This window comes from Phycodurus eques, chromosome 17 (assembly GCF_024500275.1).
Source record: "Phycodurus eques isolate BA_2022a chromosome 17, UOR_Pequ_1.1, whole genome shotgun sequence".
NCBI classification, from domain to species: domain Eukaryota; kingdom Metazoa; phylum Chordata; class Actinopteri; order Syngnathiformes; family Syngnathidae; genus Phycodurus; species Phycodurus eques.
This window is the reverse complement of record NC_084541.1, coordinates 14,993,073-15,009,688: the sequence shown is the minus strand read 5'-3', so window position 1 is coordinate 15,009,688 and position 16,616 is coordinate 14,993,073. Positions and strand designations below refer to the sequence as shown.

General features: G+C 40.1%; 1 protein-coding gene across 5 annotated transcripts in view; it reads left to right on the top strand.

Moving 5' to 3' along the window:
- The window catches only part of cadm1a (cell adhesion molecule 1a), a 291,908-nt gene that overhangs the window by 216,719 nt on the left and 58,573 nt on the right, over positions 1-16,616 (top strand). For all 5 annotated transcript variants that reach the window (XM_061702695.1, XM_061702697.1, XM_061702694.1 and 2 more), the window contains one exon: positions 9,063-9,209. In XM_061702695.1, coding sequence (XP_061558679.1) covers positions 9,063-9,209 — 147 coding nt within the window. The remainder of the gene's footprint in view (positions 1-9,062; positions 9,210-16,616) is intronic.

The window sequence follows — 16,616 nt, the reverse complement described above, 5'->3', positions numbered from 1 at the left end:
CCAACGCATCCAAGCTAAGCCGTCTGCGTTTTAATGCGTCAGCGGAGGTATCGTTCAACGGAAGGAAAACGGGGGTCCGAGGCGGGGACCGGATGAACAAAAGTACGGCGTCATCGACTGCGGCGGAAGAATGACTGGGTGGGGGAAGGCAGCTGGAGGACACTGCAGCATCTCGCCCGTGTCCCTCTTATCGTAGCCGAGCGCCACGGGGCGCCTCTCCTTGAAGCGCTTCTTCACTTTGCGGGGAGCAGGCCTGATGAATAAACCAATACGCGTTTGAGTGGAATATGAAGAGTTTGTAGTGTCAGCCGGTGTTTCCGTTACACGTGGAACCTTGCGGGAATACCTCTGAGCTTGAAAATGTTCGAACTTGAAATGAGGCAAGACCATGATTGATCGTTAAGAATTTATTCATTCCTTTCTGGATGAGATAGAACTGGATCTTTCTTGGTTTTTACCAGTCTTGGCGCAGACCTTACTATAACCTTGCAGACAAAAAGGGGGAAGAAAAAAAGTAAAACGAACGAGGGTAAATTAAAAAAAAAGTTCACTGACATTTGAACTTAGGGGTGTACTCACTTTTGTTGCCAGTGGTTGAGACAATAATGGCTGTGCGTTGAGATCTTTTGAGGGGACAGTAAACGTACACTGTTATACAAGCCGTTCACTAAATATTTTACATCGTAGCAAACTGTCATTTTTTTTTCTGTCTTGTCTCATGAAAATAAAGTATTTCCAAAAATGTAAGGGAAATACTGTATCTAAAACAAAATATCAGTTCAGATGTCCGCGTAAATGTAATTGTAAGTGGACTACGCGGCCGCAAATTACCCCGTGATTGATGGATGGCGTGTCCTCGTTGCTTTCTAAATAAGTTGATATGACATCACCATGGGAAGTTAAGCTACGTCTGCGCAACATTAACACGGAAACAGAAGTTCAGAACGTTTAGAGAGATCATCCCATTCAAAATATTGAAAAAAAACAAGGAAGTTTATTATGACATGAAAAGAAAGCAACGTAAAATCCAAAGCCAGATATGGTCAAAAATTCTAAAATGTTTGAATTGAATGTTCTTTTTTTTTTTTTTTTTTTTTAGCTTTAGGAATAAAACTTACCGTAAATGAGTTGAGTGTGTTGATGTGCTATTTGCACAGTACAGTGCACATTATACACACACACACACAATCACTAAATGGAAGGAAAAAGACATGCTAAATGGACTTTGGCAAGTAAGGTGTCTCGTATCGGCAGCCGATTGAAGACTCTAATTAGTGGAAACACCTTCTTAACCATGCAGAAAAGAAAAGCTGGATACAGTATTTCCTCAAATAAACACCCCTATACTTTGCTACTATTTCAAGAAGAGCAATAGCAAAGACAAAATATTATATTGCCGGGAAGCCCTCTCGACACCGGCCCATTATGCAAGCATGCAATAGCCGCCCGCAGCAAATCCTTCTTTATTGATTCGTGTCCACTCGTGATTTAACATGGTGACACATGTATAAGTGCCAAGTGTATTCCGTCGTCTCTGTGAGTATTATGGGATTTTTTTAAGAGCTCGTCCAGCAACATCGGATGTAAGGCTTCCTCAGTGACGGGGGGGGTCTACTTAAGTGAGATCGGTTCAAAACTCGCAAATACACTCACAAAAACTCACAATTTTCTTTTTCAATATATATTTTTTTTAAACAAAAAAAAACATCCAGATTAAAAAGCCCTGGCATGCCCTATTATATATATTTTTAAATACTCTTCCCCCACAGTGCTCATACCTGCATGTGACCACCGTCATTTATCACATCTTGCTAATTCAATTAAAATATAAGATTATTAAATCATTGCCAAAAGACGGAGCACCGCCCTTCGTTGAGGAATTGCATATTTTTAAATGCGATTACCGCGGACTGAATATTTAATGGCACCCCATATTGTAAATAACCGCCTGAGGTTGATTCGTCCAGATGATGCGATTACATACCTGCGTAATTTTGTTTCATTTGGGCATAATTAATCACGGCCCTCTTTCATTTGACGCAAATGACAATGGGTAGGCTTTAAATCGTAACACTGGAATTTCATTGTGGCTTTTAAGGTAGAGAAAACTGTGACCAGTGTAATGTAAACAAACAAAATGTTACTGTATTACCATGGGGTTTTATTAATTGACACAAATGCATAGTGGGAAAGGACTTGTCCGTATTTGTACAACCACATTTTCGGACTAATATTAAACAATGTTAGCTGTATATTATAATTCACGTCAAGTGACGCTGTCGTTTAAAACCAAATAAATTTGGCTACGATGGAGACACGCGGGGAGTCAACAAGAAACGACAACAAACAAGTAGTGAAGCTTCCCAAGACATCAAAACGGATGCACACAACATTGCGGAGTGACCACATGTCAGAAATACGTCACCTTCACATGACGTAACATCTTTAAAATAAATGACGTTAGAAAAGCTAGCCTCTCGAAGAGTGGAAACGTGACGCAACCTGGAACTTTTCACATGAAATGTTGAAAATGGGCTTAACTTGCACAGTTAATTTCTTTCTACACTTGTGTGGCAGTTAAAAATGTCAAAAGGGGAATGTCATTGTTGTATGGTGGTTGTTAGTGGTTGTCTGGATATATGGAGGAGTGAAGAGATCCTGCTCTGGAGGAAGTCGTAGCATCTCCAGAAGACTCAAATCACACCCTAACAAGTCGCTAAATTTGTTGGTTGTTTTTTTATTTAAAGGAATTGTTATAGTCACGAAATAAAATGTCAATACTTAGCAGCCACTCGCTTATTCGCAAGTCCCCTAGCTTCGCCCCGGTCGGGTTGCGACTGAGTCGGCGGCGTGTGTACGGAATAATTAAATTTTGTTCACCTTTTTCTGTCAATGACGAAGTGAGTAGGGACACGCAAGTATACTGTAAGCGCATTGTTTGCAATTGCCATTACTTTCTGCGCCAGAATGCGTTGTTAGAGATTTACGTGATGTTAATTACCGTCTATCAATCCCTAAATTGTCTTTCAGAATAAGAGCATAATACAAGAAATGTTGTTACCTGAGTTTTTATCATTTGTAAATGTACCAATTTATTTATTGATCTTATTGATCTTTGCGTTTAGTTATCAATCTGTAGAAAGCTTTTATGATGGCTATTATTAATATTTTCTACACGGTGTTGCATCTTAGTGTTATTCTTCTGCAAGCATTCCATATCCTGACTTCTGCAATAAGATACAGTTCAAACTGTGTGCCCTTTTAAGAGTCCATCCCGTGTTGCTTCTCCACTGACATTTGAGTATTTTTCCCAGAAAAAAGGCCAGTAAATATTTGACCCGTGGCGCTGAAGAGGGTCAAAGACGTCAACCGCTGGCCGCTCGTGTCAAAGTCATAGCGTGCCAAAACAAAATGAAAGTTGTCAGGCGAAGGCGGTGGCTAGTCGGGGAGGTGGCGGGGGCTCGCCCACTGCTCCGACTTAATATGATTTCGCCACGCCATGTTCCATAACAGCTGTATGTCGGGCACACAGATGGTCGCCATGACAGCGAGGAAGATACTCGTTAGGAAATTAACGCTGCCGTATTAGCGGCCTCAAACTGTTTTTGGCATGTCATCATCTCGGCTGCTTGCTTTTTGACGAGGGGGAAGAGAGTTTGCTTTGTGCATAAATGGCTGTTGCGAAGGATTGAAGCATAAAAGAGTTGCCGGAAATAGAAGAAGAAAAAAAAACGCTAATCCTCATGTCAGTCTGTCATTTTCATTTCATTACCACTTTACATTTGTATTTATTTATTGTCAAGCATCCGCTCACACCTCGTCTTAATTGGACGTATTGTTAGACGCGTTCACGTCCCCTGTCATGTGTTTACAAGCTATTAAATCCTGCGTGACATTTTAAAGGAAGCACATGGAATAATAGTCTCTTTTGTTTGTGTTGTTGCTACTGCCGTGACCAATCTGCGCCATTGTGGCTCTCGCTGTTTAGTCTCTTGGCCGCATCATGTTGTTCTATGCTGATGTCGACGGTTGAGTGCGAATTGTGCCAAACAAAGTGATGCAATTTACCTTGGAGCAGTGATGTCACGCCTGCCAATATTAATTTGGAAAATTGGAACCCAGGCCAGGGCAGCACGGCGGACTAGCGGGTAGCACATCTGCCTCACAGTTACCCACAAGACGGCGCCGAAGCGATACTTTGATATTAGACATGGCTTTGGCCTGAGCACAAAAAACAGCAAATAGAGCAATCCGCAAATGGTGAATATGCGAGGGAACACTGTATTTGTTCACTTGTCTGTGCCAGCAATTAATAGTGACAGGCAGAGCAATGAAATGCTCTTCCTCTAGATTTCAGAAGGGGCAATTAAGACACTGTTATGACAAACATCCTTTGTTATGAATGAAAATGGCGTATGTTTTTCATTTATAGCTGTAACACAACTTCTTTGCCACGTTCTTGTATGATTTCCAGATAAAACCGTTCAAATTTCAGCTCATACTCACTCGATAAATTATGATTCACCAAAACTTAGTCAGAGTATGAATCCATGTATCATTTGTTCTGTCCATTTTCAATGGTCAATCAAAAAGCAAAAACACATAAATGCCAGATTTTTCATATTTCAATTTTAGTCTCGGATCAAAAACCCAGATGTTTGGTAATGAGCATTCGTAACAATACGTTAGCTTGTTAGTCAGTCAGTCTGGACCACGCCGACAATCCACCAAATGAGCCATCAGCAATATCATATCCATCTGAAAACGAAGGTGTTTTCCACTTCGTATTTTGGAGCTGAGCCTAATATTTGTTTATTAGATAAGAAATAACAAAATCATCAATCACTTTTTGAGTTTAGATTTTCATTTGCCAATTGAAAGTGGAAAGAACAAATGCTACCCGGAAGGGTATGGATCATTAACGGCTTGACTGTTTCACCCCACGTTGCTCATGTGGCCTGTCGTCCGCAACCCAACTGTCCCGCTTTACAACACGAACGCTGCGTCGCCCTTCGAACTAAAGAACTGCCGGAAACTCGGCTCGGCGAGCCGGGTGGCGGCGAAGTCCCCGCCGACTAGCGTTTCCCTTTGAGCCTGCCGACAGTCGAAGGTTACATACAGATGAGCTGGAGCGGGCCCCGGCGAGTCCTCACCAAGAGGCCCTTTGAAGAGCTCGGCCTGTACAAGGATCTTGACCTTTTCCTCGGCTGCCTCGAGCTGTCAGTCAGCGCATCGAGCCGCTGTTCTCCGCTGGCTTTGGTTTTTTTGATGTGGGAATGGCAACTGCAGATCTTCCATGCTTCACATGTATTTGGAATAACCTGCTCGCAGGTATCCAGGTGGATTCCCATGTTCATCCATCCATTTATTAGCTCGACCAATTACCCCTGTACACTCACCGGGGCACACGGTAATGAGAACCGTATCAAAAATTCCGTCTTTGCAAAAAATAAGTAGAGCGTAGACCTCCCCTGTGGTCATGCAATCCTAATTGGGATCGGCACCAAATTGCACACCTTCATCGATAGACACCTTCCGGATGTGCCCGTTATTCATACCTCCGAATCCAATAACTAACAAACAAAGGAATTAAAACATACCTACTTGAGGTCAGGTATTTTAAAACAGAGCATAATGAGCTTTCCAATGATAAGATTTTTGGAGCCCAGGTATTATTATTCCAGCAAATAAAGCTCCATTTAGAAAAAGGTAGTGCTTTACCGCCATCTTGTCGCATCTTGGTGCCGGGAAAATATGTTGAAGTCAGTTGAGGAGCTTCCATCCATCCATCCATTTTCTGAGCCGCTTCTCCTCACTAGGGTCGCGGGCGAGCTGGAGCCTATCCCAGCACGTACACCCTGAACTGGTTGCCAGCCAATCGCAGGGCACATACAAACAAACAACCATTCGCACTCACATTCTCACCTGCGGGCAATTTAGAGTCTCCAATAATGCGTGTTTTTGGGATGTGGGAGGTAACCGGAGTGCCCGGAGAAAACCCACGCAGGCACGGGGAGAACATGCTAACTCCACACAGGCGGGACCGGGGATTGAACCCCGCTCCTCAGAACTGTGAGGCTGAGGCTCTAACCAATTTTCCACCGTGCCCCCCAGTTGAGGAGCTTCATTTAGAAAAAAAGAAGTGCTTTGCTGGCAATTTGTGGCATCTTGGTGCCAGGAAAATATGCTGAAGTCAGTTGAGGAGCTTTATTTAGACAAAAGTTGTGCTTTGCCCCCATTTTGTGGCATCTTGGTGCCAAGAAACCATGTTGAAGTGAGTTAAGGCGCTTCAGCGAGACTAAAGTACCGGTAGTACTTTGCCAGTATCTTGTGGTATCTTGGTTCCAAAGAACTATGTTTAAGTGAGTTGACAAGCTTCATTTGGACAAAAGTAGTGCTTTGCTGCCATCTTGTGGCCTCTTTGTGGCAAGGAACTATGTTGATGTGAATTGAGGAGCTTCATTTGCACCAAAGTAGTGATTTACCACTATCGTGTGACATCTATTGGCTATTTAAGCCTTTTTGGTGAGGGAACACCCTGCCTCTGCGAATGAATATGTTTTTCTTTTTCTTTACAGGCGCTCATTGGGGTATTTTAAAGAAAAGCTAAAAGTGATGAAGACACCTGGGAACTGTTTTAAAGAAAAAAAATGTATAACAATGTTAGGTCAGCCAATCTAAGCCTCTTTATAACGATCAAAAGAATACCAATGTTCTCTTGATTACTTACTTAAACAAACTGTAAAGGTTGGAGTCATTTGCCACCATTCAACGATCAGTCGTTTTGATTTGTCAGCGCCGGATTCCGTTTCTCCAGTGGCTTAATTCCACAAGCGGTTTTTCGCCTCCGAGATGAAAGCCGTGACACAGAACCCATGCCTTGAAGATCTCGGTCCCAACGGTGTTCCCGTGGCTTGATCAATAAATGAGAGCGGACATGTTTCATGCAAATTCAAACGCAGAACCTAATTAACCACAATGTATACTAGTGGGATGCTAAACTATACAGTTGGGGATTTTATTCTTCCAATTTCCCAGGAATCAAGTTTTAGATGTTGTTTTTGGTTTTTTTTAATCAAATTATCACACAGGAAAGGTTGTGATTATACATGAGTACCAGGAAACAAGGAATTCTACATCAGTTCAGGATAAACGACGCCCATACATTTTGTACACATTTGCCTCACACACGATAATGGTTTGAACCTTTGAAGCGTTTTAATCCCATTAATTTACTGCTGAGCTCCAATTTTGAAAACTTTTGGTGCGACGTTGGACTTCTGTGTGTTAAGTAGATGCCCGTCATTGTCTTGTTGATTGTTTACCCACTCTTTATTTCTGGTGGGAGGCACGTTGTTATGCTTCTTTAATTAAATTAATGCCATTCACTGAAAGTGAAATTTTCCCCAGAAAATTCCGGCTCTAAGTGCAATAAAAGTAGAAGACCAAACGTATTGATTTTAATTGTTTTGGCGTTTATTTTGTTTGTCTGGTGTACATTTGCCAACATCAAAAGTGCGGACAAGCCAATCATAAGCTAAAAATTACATGGGTTTTTTTTGTTTGTTTGTTTGTTTCCTGACACATTATGCAATAATATGATATTGATGTCAATGCAGCGCCTAATCAGCGCAGACCAAACAATACTTAATACCAACATATAATGGAATGTTTAATGCGGGAGAATATTAAAACAGGTATGTTGCAGGTTTGTTAATGATAAAACGCGTGGAACCGGTGCGATTTATACGTCTTTCATAACGTCATGCAATTTGTATGACGTAGTGCAAACAAGCTCCGCCGGTACTTTACATACAGCACTGTGTCATTAGAAACGCTTGTTATCTCTGTGAAATGTAAAGTAAATGAGTCATTATCTATGAGATTGCAACAGATGTTTTGGAGGGTGTTACTCCCTTCAATCTCCTTTAGCAGGTAAAATACATGCTGTATAGGGTTTAAGTCGGGTGATTGACTTGGCAAAGTTTCTTTCCCCTGGTGAACGCATGAAAATCTTCTTCGTTGTGTACCTGATCCGAATGTAAATACCTTGAAATGAGAGCTGAATGTTGTCTCATCTTCATCTTTGATGGCAAACCCAAATGGTGTGTGTGTATAGTGAACAAAAAAAACAAAACAAAAAGAATTGACCACAGTGTTTCAATACATTTGGAGCGGAAGTATAGCTCTCCTGTGGCAATTGACAGGTTTGAGCAAGAATCAAATGACTCTGCAAAAAATGTATACGCCCCTACATGCATCCATTTTCTTTTGGGCCTCTGATGCCTGAAATTGAGCCGCGTAAATTGTCAGCCATTCTTGCACGATGTCAGTAATTCATGCCGCATAACCAACGTTTTTAACGGCCCAAACAGACTTGAGTGTAAGGCAGGCGTCATGAATGGGGCAAAATTGAAGAGTCTCTTGCAGCAAACAACCTGATTGTGCCTATACCACACACGCATTGTCCACAGAAAGTCAATTGTACGGTTGCATCTCCTGTTTTCACCATTTTGACCTGAACCTTGACGCAGTCTCAACTGTGTCCTCCATAAATTTCTTACTTTCTCAGCACCTTTTTGGTGGCTAAGGTATTTTTCTCAAGGTGCAATCCGCCATGTATGTTTTCATTGAATAGGCTTTGCAATTCAGTCCACGGATGGAAGGATTTTCACAGCCGGTGCCCAATTCCGATTTCATGCCTATATGTATTTTCCCCTACATCCGTCGCAGTTTCATTTTTATCCATATTTGATAAAGGCCCTGATATCCAATTCCATGTGGGGGTTTTTTTCCCCCTCTTCCTTGCTATAAACCTTGTCCAGATTAGAACACACGCAAAAAAAAATGTCACCTAAAGTAGTGGAAACCAACCTCAAAGATATCATAAGTCTGCCAGAAACAACCCCTAAGAACATTCCAGGGGCCCTTGTTTGTTTAGCAGAATACATTTTCCATTGGACACTCCACAAATCTTTGTCATGCTTTTAAACGCTGACGTTTTCTTGTTACCTCACGCCGATTGCATTTTGCCTTATCTTGGCGCTGTGTTTCGTGTCCAGTGGTGAGCCAGAACCTGGTGACGGACAACGTGTCGGTGGTGGAGGGCGAGATGGCCATCATCAGTTGTCGGGTGAAGGACAACGACGACTCGGTTATCCAGCTGCTCAACCCCAACAGACAGACCATTTACTTCAGAGACATGAGGCGTAAGTGACACTATAGCACTTGAGGAGATTTTGTATGTGTGTGGGTTTTTTTTTTGTTTGTTTGTTTTTACTTTGGGTTGGCTGACAGACCGCTGACAAACGTTTCTGAACTTTTCTCATCTAAAGCTGTCACTGCAGTGGCCAATTTAGATTTTTAATTACACTGCAAAACACAGTTTGCTGACTGAGTTCGGCGCGAAACCAAACAAACTTCAGGCATCTGATTAGACTCTTGTTGTGTTTGCTTCCCCATTAGGTATTCTGATTAGGATTCACTGTATGCTCTCATTAACGATATGGACAGAAAGATATTAGGACATGTGGCCATTACAACAACGACAAAGGAGCGTTAAAAACTCCCCATTCTTCAGGGAAGACTTTCTACTGATTGTAGTGTGTCTGGAACAGAATAAACCCACAAAGTTGGAAGCATAGAAGTGTCCAAAATATCTAGATAAGATTGACAAATTAAGATTTACGCAGTACTACATACAATGCCTAGCCTACCCAAATGCATGGAACACAGTGTCAGAATTGTATTTGTATCATGTTCAAATGTTGTATAATATTTGAGATCTTAACGTGGGCCTATAACTGGGTGGGACTTGAAAAGTCTGACCTTGTGGTATTGTTTATTTTAGTTTGGTGAGTCATCAAACTTTGCCGCCATGCTCCGCCCTCACGCAATGACGAAAACTAAACGTTTTGGCAATTTAGCGATCCCAATATAGCTAGTATGTGTGGTCCAAATATCATACCAAGTGGACAAAATTTCTTTTTCCTTTAAAAACTTCTTGAAATAGCCAAAATGACCCTTAAATGGCTGTGTCCGGTGTCTTTTCAGTCATGGGTTTTTGAGACTTTTTTGTGGGTCTACTGATAGACGTGCCTACCAAAATTCATGGTGCTCAGGCAAATTTGCTTCAGGGGCTGCATTTTCCAAAAATTCCAGTGGGCGCTACTGAGAGAGTTTTTAGTGGACATGCCGGCAACATCTACCAAACTTACATTTTCACCAGGATGACGACGCCTGCCAACTTTGGTGAGTATTTGATTATGGGAAAGCACTCAAAAAAGCGATTTCTGGACTTCTACAACCATGCATTTCTTGTCAAAAGATTTTTCTCAAGATATACAGCACAGAGTAATGGGTGGTTGTAAAAATGTTAATTTACGAGCCCGAGGTGAGTGACAAGGCCAACAAATGAACAGCAATACATAGTTTGAGCTTGAAGTACTGCAGAGGAAGCCGTTAAATTGTAGTCGCGTCAATTAATATGCTCTCATGTTACTTTCACTTCCAGGGAGCTGCATTAAATTTGACCCACGTCTGCAGCGGGATTAACGCCGGAATGAGGTTAATGCAATCCACCAAACAAGTTTTGTGCAGCGGGCGGCGATGTCAGTCGTAATAGAAGCGGCTCATATCCCTAAACATTTAACGACCTGTTCTGTTTATTCTTATCCCACCCAATTATGGTGTCACCGCTCTTATTAGCGCTGATCAGCTCGACACGCAGGTCCTGCTAGCCTTTGGTTTGCTTTAATTGATTCTTTTTTTTCTTCTTCTCTTTGCAGTTAACCCCAGCAGCGTTATGAGGATAAAGTGGTTCTCGTACAGACTAGCTATATTTTTAATCGAAATAATAGGCTTTTGTGCTCTGTGAATTGGTAATTGTGAGGTGCATCACAATCAAGTGAATATATTGGACTCCAAATTAAAACCAACAGGATTATCTCGAGAGAAAAAAATAAAAATAAAAATACGTGGTCACATTAATGATGGAAAAACTTTTTTTTTTTTATCACAAAAGCCTGGTATTTTAACAGGAGTGTGTAATTTTCTTATGTCCACTATAGTTATGAATGTAATAACAAGCGCACTGTTTAAACTCTTGCTGTCCGACTCTATAGTACATGAAGTTCATTTAAGGTCATCAGCCAATTTACTGTGTTTAGAAGAAAACACATTGCCAATCTAAGGGAAACTAGGGAAATAATTAGTAATTACATAGTAATAATATAATGTAATAATTAAATAACCTAAATATGTTGCACTAATATTTTAGCTAGCATATTCCTCATATCGGTGTCTTACTCAATGATTTCAGAACTGTTGTAGTAATACAAAATGTCCTATAATAACATAGTAATAACATGTATCCCACTGATAAAACAATTACAGGTCAAACCTATGGTACTTGAGAGCTAGTTAAATTCACTGGCCAACCTAAATGTGGTAACATTAAAACTTTACAGTGTAAGTTTAAGGCAACCAGGTAATAGTGATAGCATCGTAAAAGTATGGGTGTAACGGCAAATGTGTTCTAATTTTTTATGTTTTGGTACGATACAGAGATGTACTGAGTTACCGCAGAGAACATATTAGGTACAGGAAGTGTAACTGCCTCTAACTCTATCCACACACCGTAAACAAACATAGTGAGGCTCAGCCTCTGCCTCGCGGACGTCATGGTGCCGTGTGCTTTTGGTAGTCTGTCAAATTGAAACTACATCACACAAATATGAATATCATTTCTCCATGGGATAAAAACGAAACTTCCAGCAGCATTTTGAACAGGCTGCCAGGCTCTTCAGAAGGAGCCAAAGCAATCACAAATGTGTTTTTATTTCCACAATAATTCAGACTATTCAAAGTGTTACTGCTTGTGCTGTGACGAGCTATTGACGTTGCACTTTACCAAAGTAGAAATGTGGGTGTATTTTCTAGTACAAATCTGTAAGATGACTTGTTTTTTTGATTCCATTTGGCTACTACAGCCTGAAGCCTTTTTTTTTTTTTTTTTTTTTTTTTTTTATATTGACACACTGATTGAGTTTCACTTCCATTAATGAGAAGTGAGACATTTTTCAATGTATTCTGGCAAAGAATCTCTCCTCCTTAGCAAAGTAAACACAAACAAGTCCACACTTTTTTCCCCCACTGTGATGGTTGGCGAAAGCGATCTTAAAATATATATATTTTTAAATCCTTATTTCAAACCTGAAGTTGCAGTAGTAAAACTATTAATAACATAGTAATGACATGTAATACCTCTAAGCACACTGTTAAAACACCCTAACCCGGGATACCAGCGAAAATTCATTGGCCACTTAATTTTGGTTTCATTCAACATTACAGTGTAATTCAAGGCAAATGTGGAAATAATAATAAACTTGTAATAATACCTGAATGACCGATGCGTTGTAAATATGTTGCACCTTAATCTTAGTTTGCATTTTTTTATACATTTTTCCTGAATGAGTTACAGTAGTAGTAAAAGAAGCTCTCCTGTAGTGATAACATGTATTACCACTAAGCACACTGTTAAAACCGAATACAGTGTTACTCGCCCACTTAAATTTGGCTACATTAAAACAATACATTGCAATGTGAGACACACCTGGGATTAGTACGAACATAGTAATAGTACTTGAATGACCTTAATACATAGTGATAATGTTACACACATTTTTGTTAGCGTATTTTTTACATTGTTCCCCAATGGATTTGAAACTGTAGTAAGAGTAGTAGAAGAAGCAATAGTAGTCATATAAACTATCTCGTAATTACACAGTAATAACAAAGTCATGACAAGTATTTCCACTAAGAACACTGTTAAAACGAGTGCAGTTTAAGCCAACAGTCCACGAGAGCTCAATAAATTCACAAATTGTTACAATACACAATACAATACATTAAATAAACGTTTAATTTCTAGTACAAATCACTTGTTTTCGCAATTCAGTTTGGCGATTATAGCCTGAAGCTTTGCATTTCCTTATTTTAAATACTTTCATTTAATTTTACTGTCATTCACATGAGAATGGAATGACTTTTGAATGTACTTAAACAAACAAGCTATGGTTCTTAGCATCAAGAACACAAACCGTACTTTCTCCACTGTTTGGGATGGCAAGAGCCACCTTAAAAAAGACAGAAAACAACATTTAATGCTTGCTCGGAGCTTGGTGGTAAGAAGGTAATTAGCCCCGCCCCGCCCTCGCTCGCCCTCTCTTGACAGCCCATAATAAAACTCTGATGCGCTGCTCTCAAAAAGTAGTGGCAGCCACTAATCACAATTGATTGCGGCCACTTAGAGTCCTCTCGGCCTCAGACCCGAGCAAACGCTCGCCGACTGAAATGCGGCGTGATGCGACGCTCCAGGAGAATACAAGTTTGATGTCGGCCCTCAACGGAAAGAGGTGTATCGATCCAAATGACCCCATATATTTTAATACGAGTTATTTTCACCTCTGGTCGTCTATGATTTGACCGTTACTGTCAGCCACATTTCAGCGCGCGAGATGATAACTGACCTATTTTGGGAGCTGGCGTGACAGCTCTGCCACCTTTTGCCATGATTAAGTGCGTTTGCGGGAAATGAGAGCACTCCGTCATCCACTCCTGTACGGGCAATCAATTTCCTATTTACAATTGTGCCGATGTGAGATGGAGGCGGATGCGGGGAAATGGGCTCATTTCTGTTCGGAATACGGAATATTTCACATGTCGGTGATGTCGTTTTAAAGCTGTAAAAGGATAACCATGCAAAATGCTATCAAAGCTTTGAAAAATAGGAGTAGATTGCCCGATGGATGACTTATGATGGACGACTTGATGGCTGGTAGTTGATGGTGATGATCGGCGGGTGGATGGCTCGATGGATTATCGATGATTTGGCTAATTGAGTAGTTTGAGCATAATGGTTGCGTGGAATAATGAGTGCGGGACGGATGGATGGCCATGATGGATGAATAGGTAGTTGATGGATGATTGGTGGGTTGGTTGATGGATCGGCGATGATTGGATAAATGGGTTAATAGTTTATCATAATTGGATGTATGGAATAAAGAATGGATGGATGCATTCTGTTTTAAGTTCCGCTTTCACGTGGCATAAATTGCGATATACCGGTGATATTAATAAAATCCAAAAGTACAAATAAGGGAGGCCTTTATTTTTTTATTCGCCTGCCGTTGAGTTAACAAACCGCTGCGCCACTATTTGCAGAAATATTCTATAATTAGTTGGATGGATGGGTATTTTAAGATGACTCTCTATTTTTCCATTAATATCCATATTTGTTTTGCACTGCATCTAATTAATAATAACTAAATTAACCTGCCTTTTTAAAAAAAAAAAAAAAATTTAATCAGCATTTTAATCGTCCTCATCAGAACCAAAGTGATCAAATAAATTGGAGTTTTTCAGAGTTTGGGCAGAGGTGTCTGCAGTGTCTTTTCTTAGTAGAAGTGAAGAAGGGAGGAGGGCAAAAAATAGCACGGGAACGAAAGGTCGCCCTAATTTTTTTTTCTTTCACTCCCAAATCTGCAAAAAAGGAGTGATGCGTGATGCAGTGTGCGCTGACACATCCGTAATAGAAATGTCCACCGCGCTGCCTGCCGCTCACCTTCCATGTCACGCCGCGGTGTCCCTGCCAACACCGCTGCGGCCGACGTCGCCGTGTCCTTGGATCGCTTTGACTTGTCCTCACAATCCGTACACGTCCTGGCTCCAAGTGTCAATCTTGTCCAAATAAGACAGCTTTTATATATCGTAGCACAATGCCTCATTTGGAAGTGACACATAAGAGAATTAGGAGATCTTTATGAAATGTGATGGCAAGAGTTTTTTATTTTTACATGATTAAACCTCCTGTTACGTTCATGATGTAAGTTATAAAATAATCACATTTTACCTATAAAGAGTTCCCTTGCTGTAGGTTTACCTATTGCTGATTCAGTGCATTGCGTAATTTTTTATTTTTTTTCAAATTAATATCGCACATTTGCTATATTGCAGGATTTTGAAGGTATGCTGCAATTACTTTTTTTGTTCTTACCCCAAAACAATACAACTATTTTTTTTAAAAATCAAGAAATACAATTCATTAAAATACATTAAAAGAAATGAAATGTACATTGTGCTTTAAAATATGAATAAATAATCAAAATATATGGTCTATACTTCACAAATTTCACCTATTGCAAGGGTGGTTCCTCACCTGCGCAATAAACAAGTGATTAACAAACTCCATTGCTCACCATTTCATTGCAAATACAGTAGTATCTCAATTTCGGGGTGACGCGACTTCCAAGATTTTCCAGATATGAGCCGTCGCTCGGTCAATTTGTTTTGTCTCAAGCTGCGAGGAAACATTTCCGTTATGAGCACAAACAACTTCACAACAAGAAGCAGATTGGCAGAATTCTTCTTCCAAAAAAAAAAAAAAAAAAAAGGGCTGAAATATATTTATTTGCACTGCCAGATGAACTTTATTCTAAAACTAAGCATAAAATACTTATTGTGTAATTAACCAAACCACCTAACTTTGTCTTATGAAAGTCTGCTAGCTTAATGCTAACACACAATGCAAAACACCATCGACGGGGCTAACGAAACTAGCATCAACATTGCCGGAATTATGAAATTATTATGGTATATATCTCCAGAGGAGCTCTGCCCTTGTTGTGAACATTCTCTCAGTTGCATGTGTAAACTGCATCGCCGCAACGTGTGAATCTGGCAACATGTTTAATTGAATTAACGCATTCAGATTAGAGGCTAATGAATGCTAACAAGGCCTTTGAACGAAGGGCGCTTTGTCAAGGCTGCGTAGCAGTCAGGACACTAAAAGTCGTTGTCCCGACGCTCGATTTGTATAAATTGCAGTTTAATCAGCAGTAATTGATTTTAGGGTGTTTGTCACCAAAATGTTGTGTCCCTTAAAAATTGGTTTGGTAGTTTTCTGTTTTTTTTTGTTTTGTTTTTTTAATTCAGTCTCTATAGCTAGTTTGACTTAACCACCTGAAAACTTGGTAGGCATGTCTACCGTGAGTAGAACCACAAAAAAAGTATTTAAAAAAAAAAAAAAAAAAAAAAAACAATGTCTGTAATATCGCAGGACTTCTGCCATTTTGGTTTGAAGCAGCCATATAAGGGTAAATTTTGTGACCACCAAAAATTGGCTCGCAGCACCTCTCCTGGAGTTTTGGGAAAATTCCGCCCCCAAACTTAGTTCCAATTAACATGAAAACTGATCATGAGTAGAGCCACAAAAAAAAAAAAAAAAAAGTATTTCAAAAAGAACATGGAAGTCTGCCATTTTGGTTTGAAGTGGCCATTTTAGGAAAACAAATTGAAAGGTTTGATCCCTAGCCATAAAATACAAAACTCCACTCGAGCTCGCAGCTTTAATTCATAGTTTTTAAACCCACGTTTCTTTTGACGACACACATCTTTCTTCAGCCGCCACTCAGAGTGTGTGCAATCTTCTCGTTTAATGATGCATCAAATTAATTGTGGTGATTAATATTCCAACATCCTCATGTTTTTGATGTCATCTGGTGTTTTTTTTTTTAATTTTATTTTTTATTTTTTAATATATTTTCACTTTTACCGGG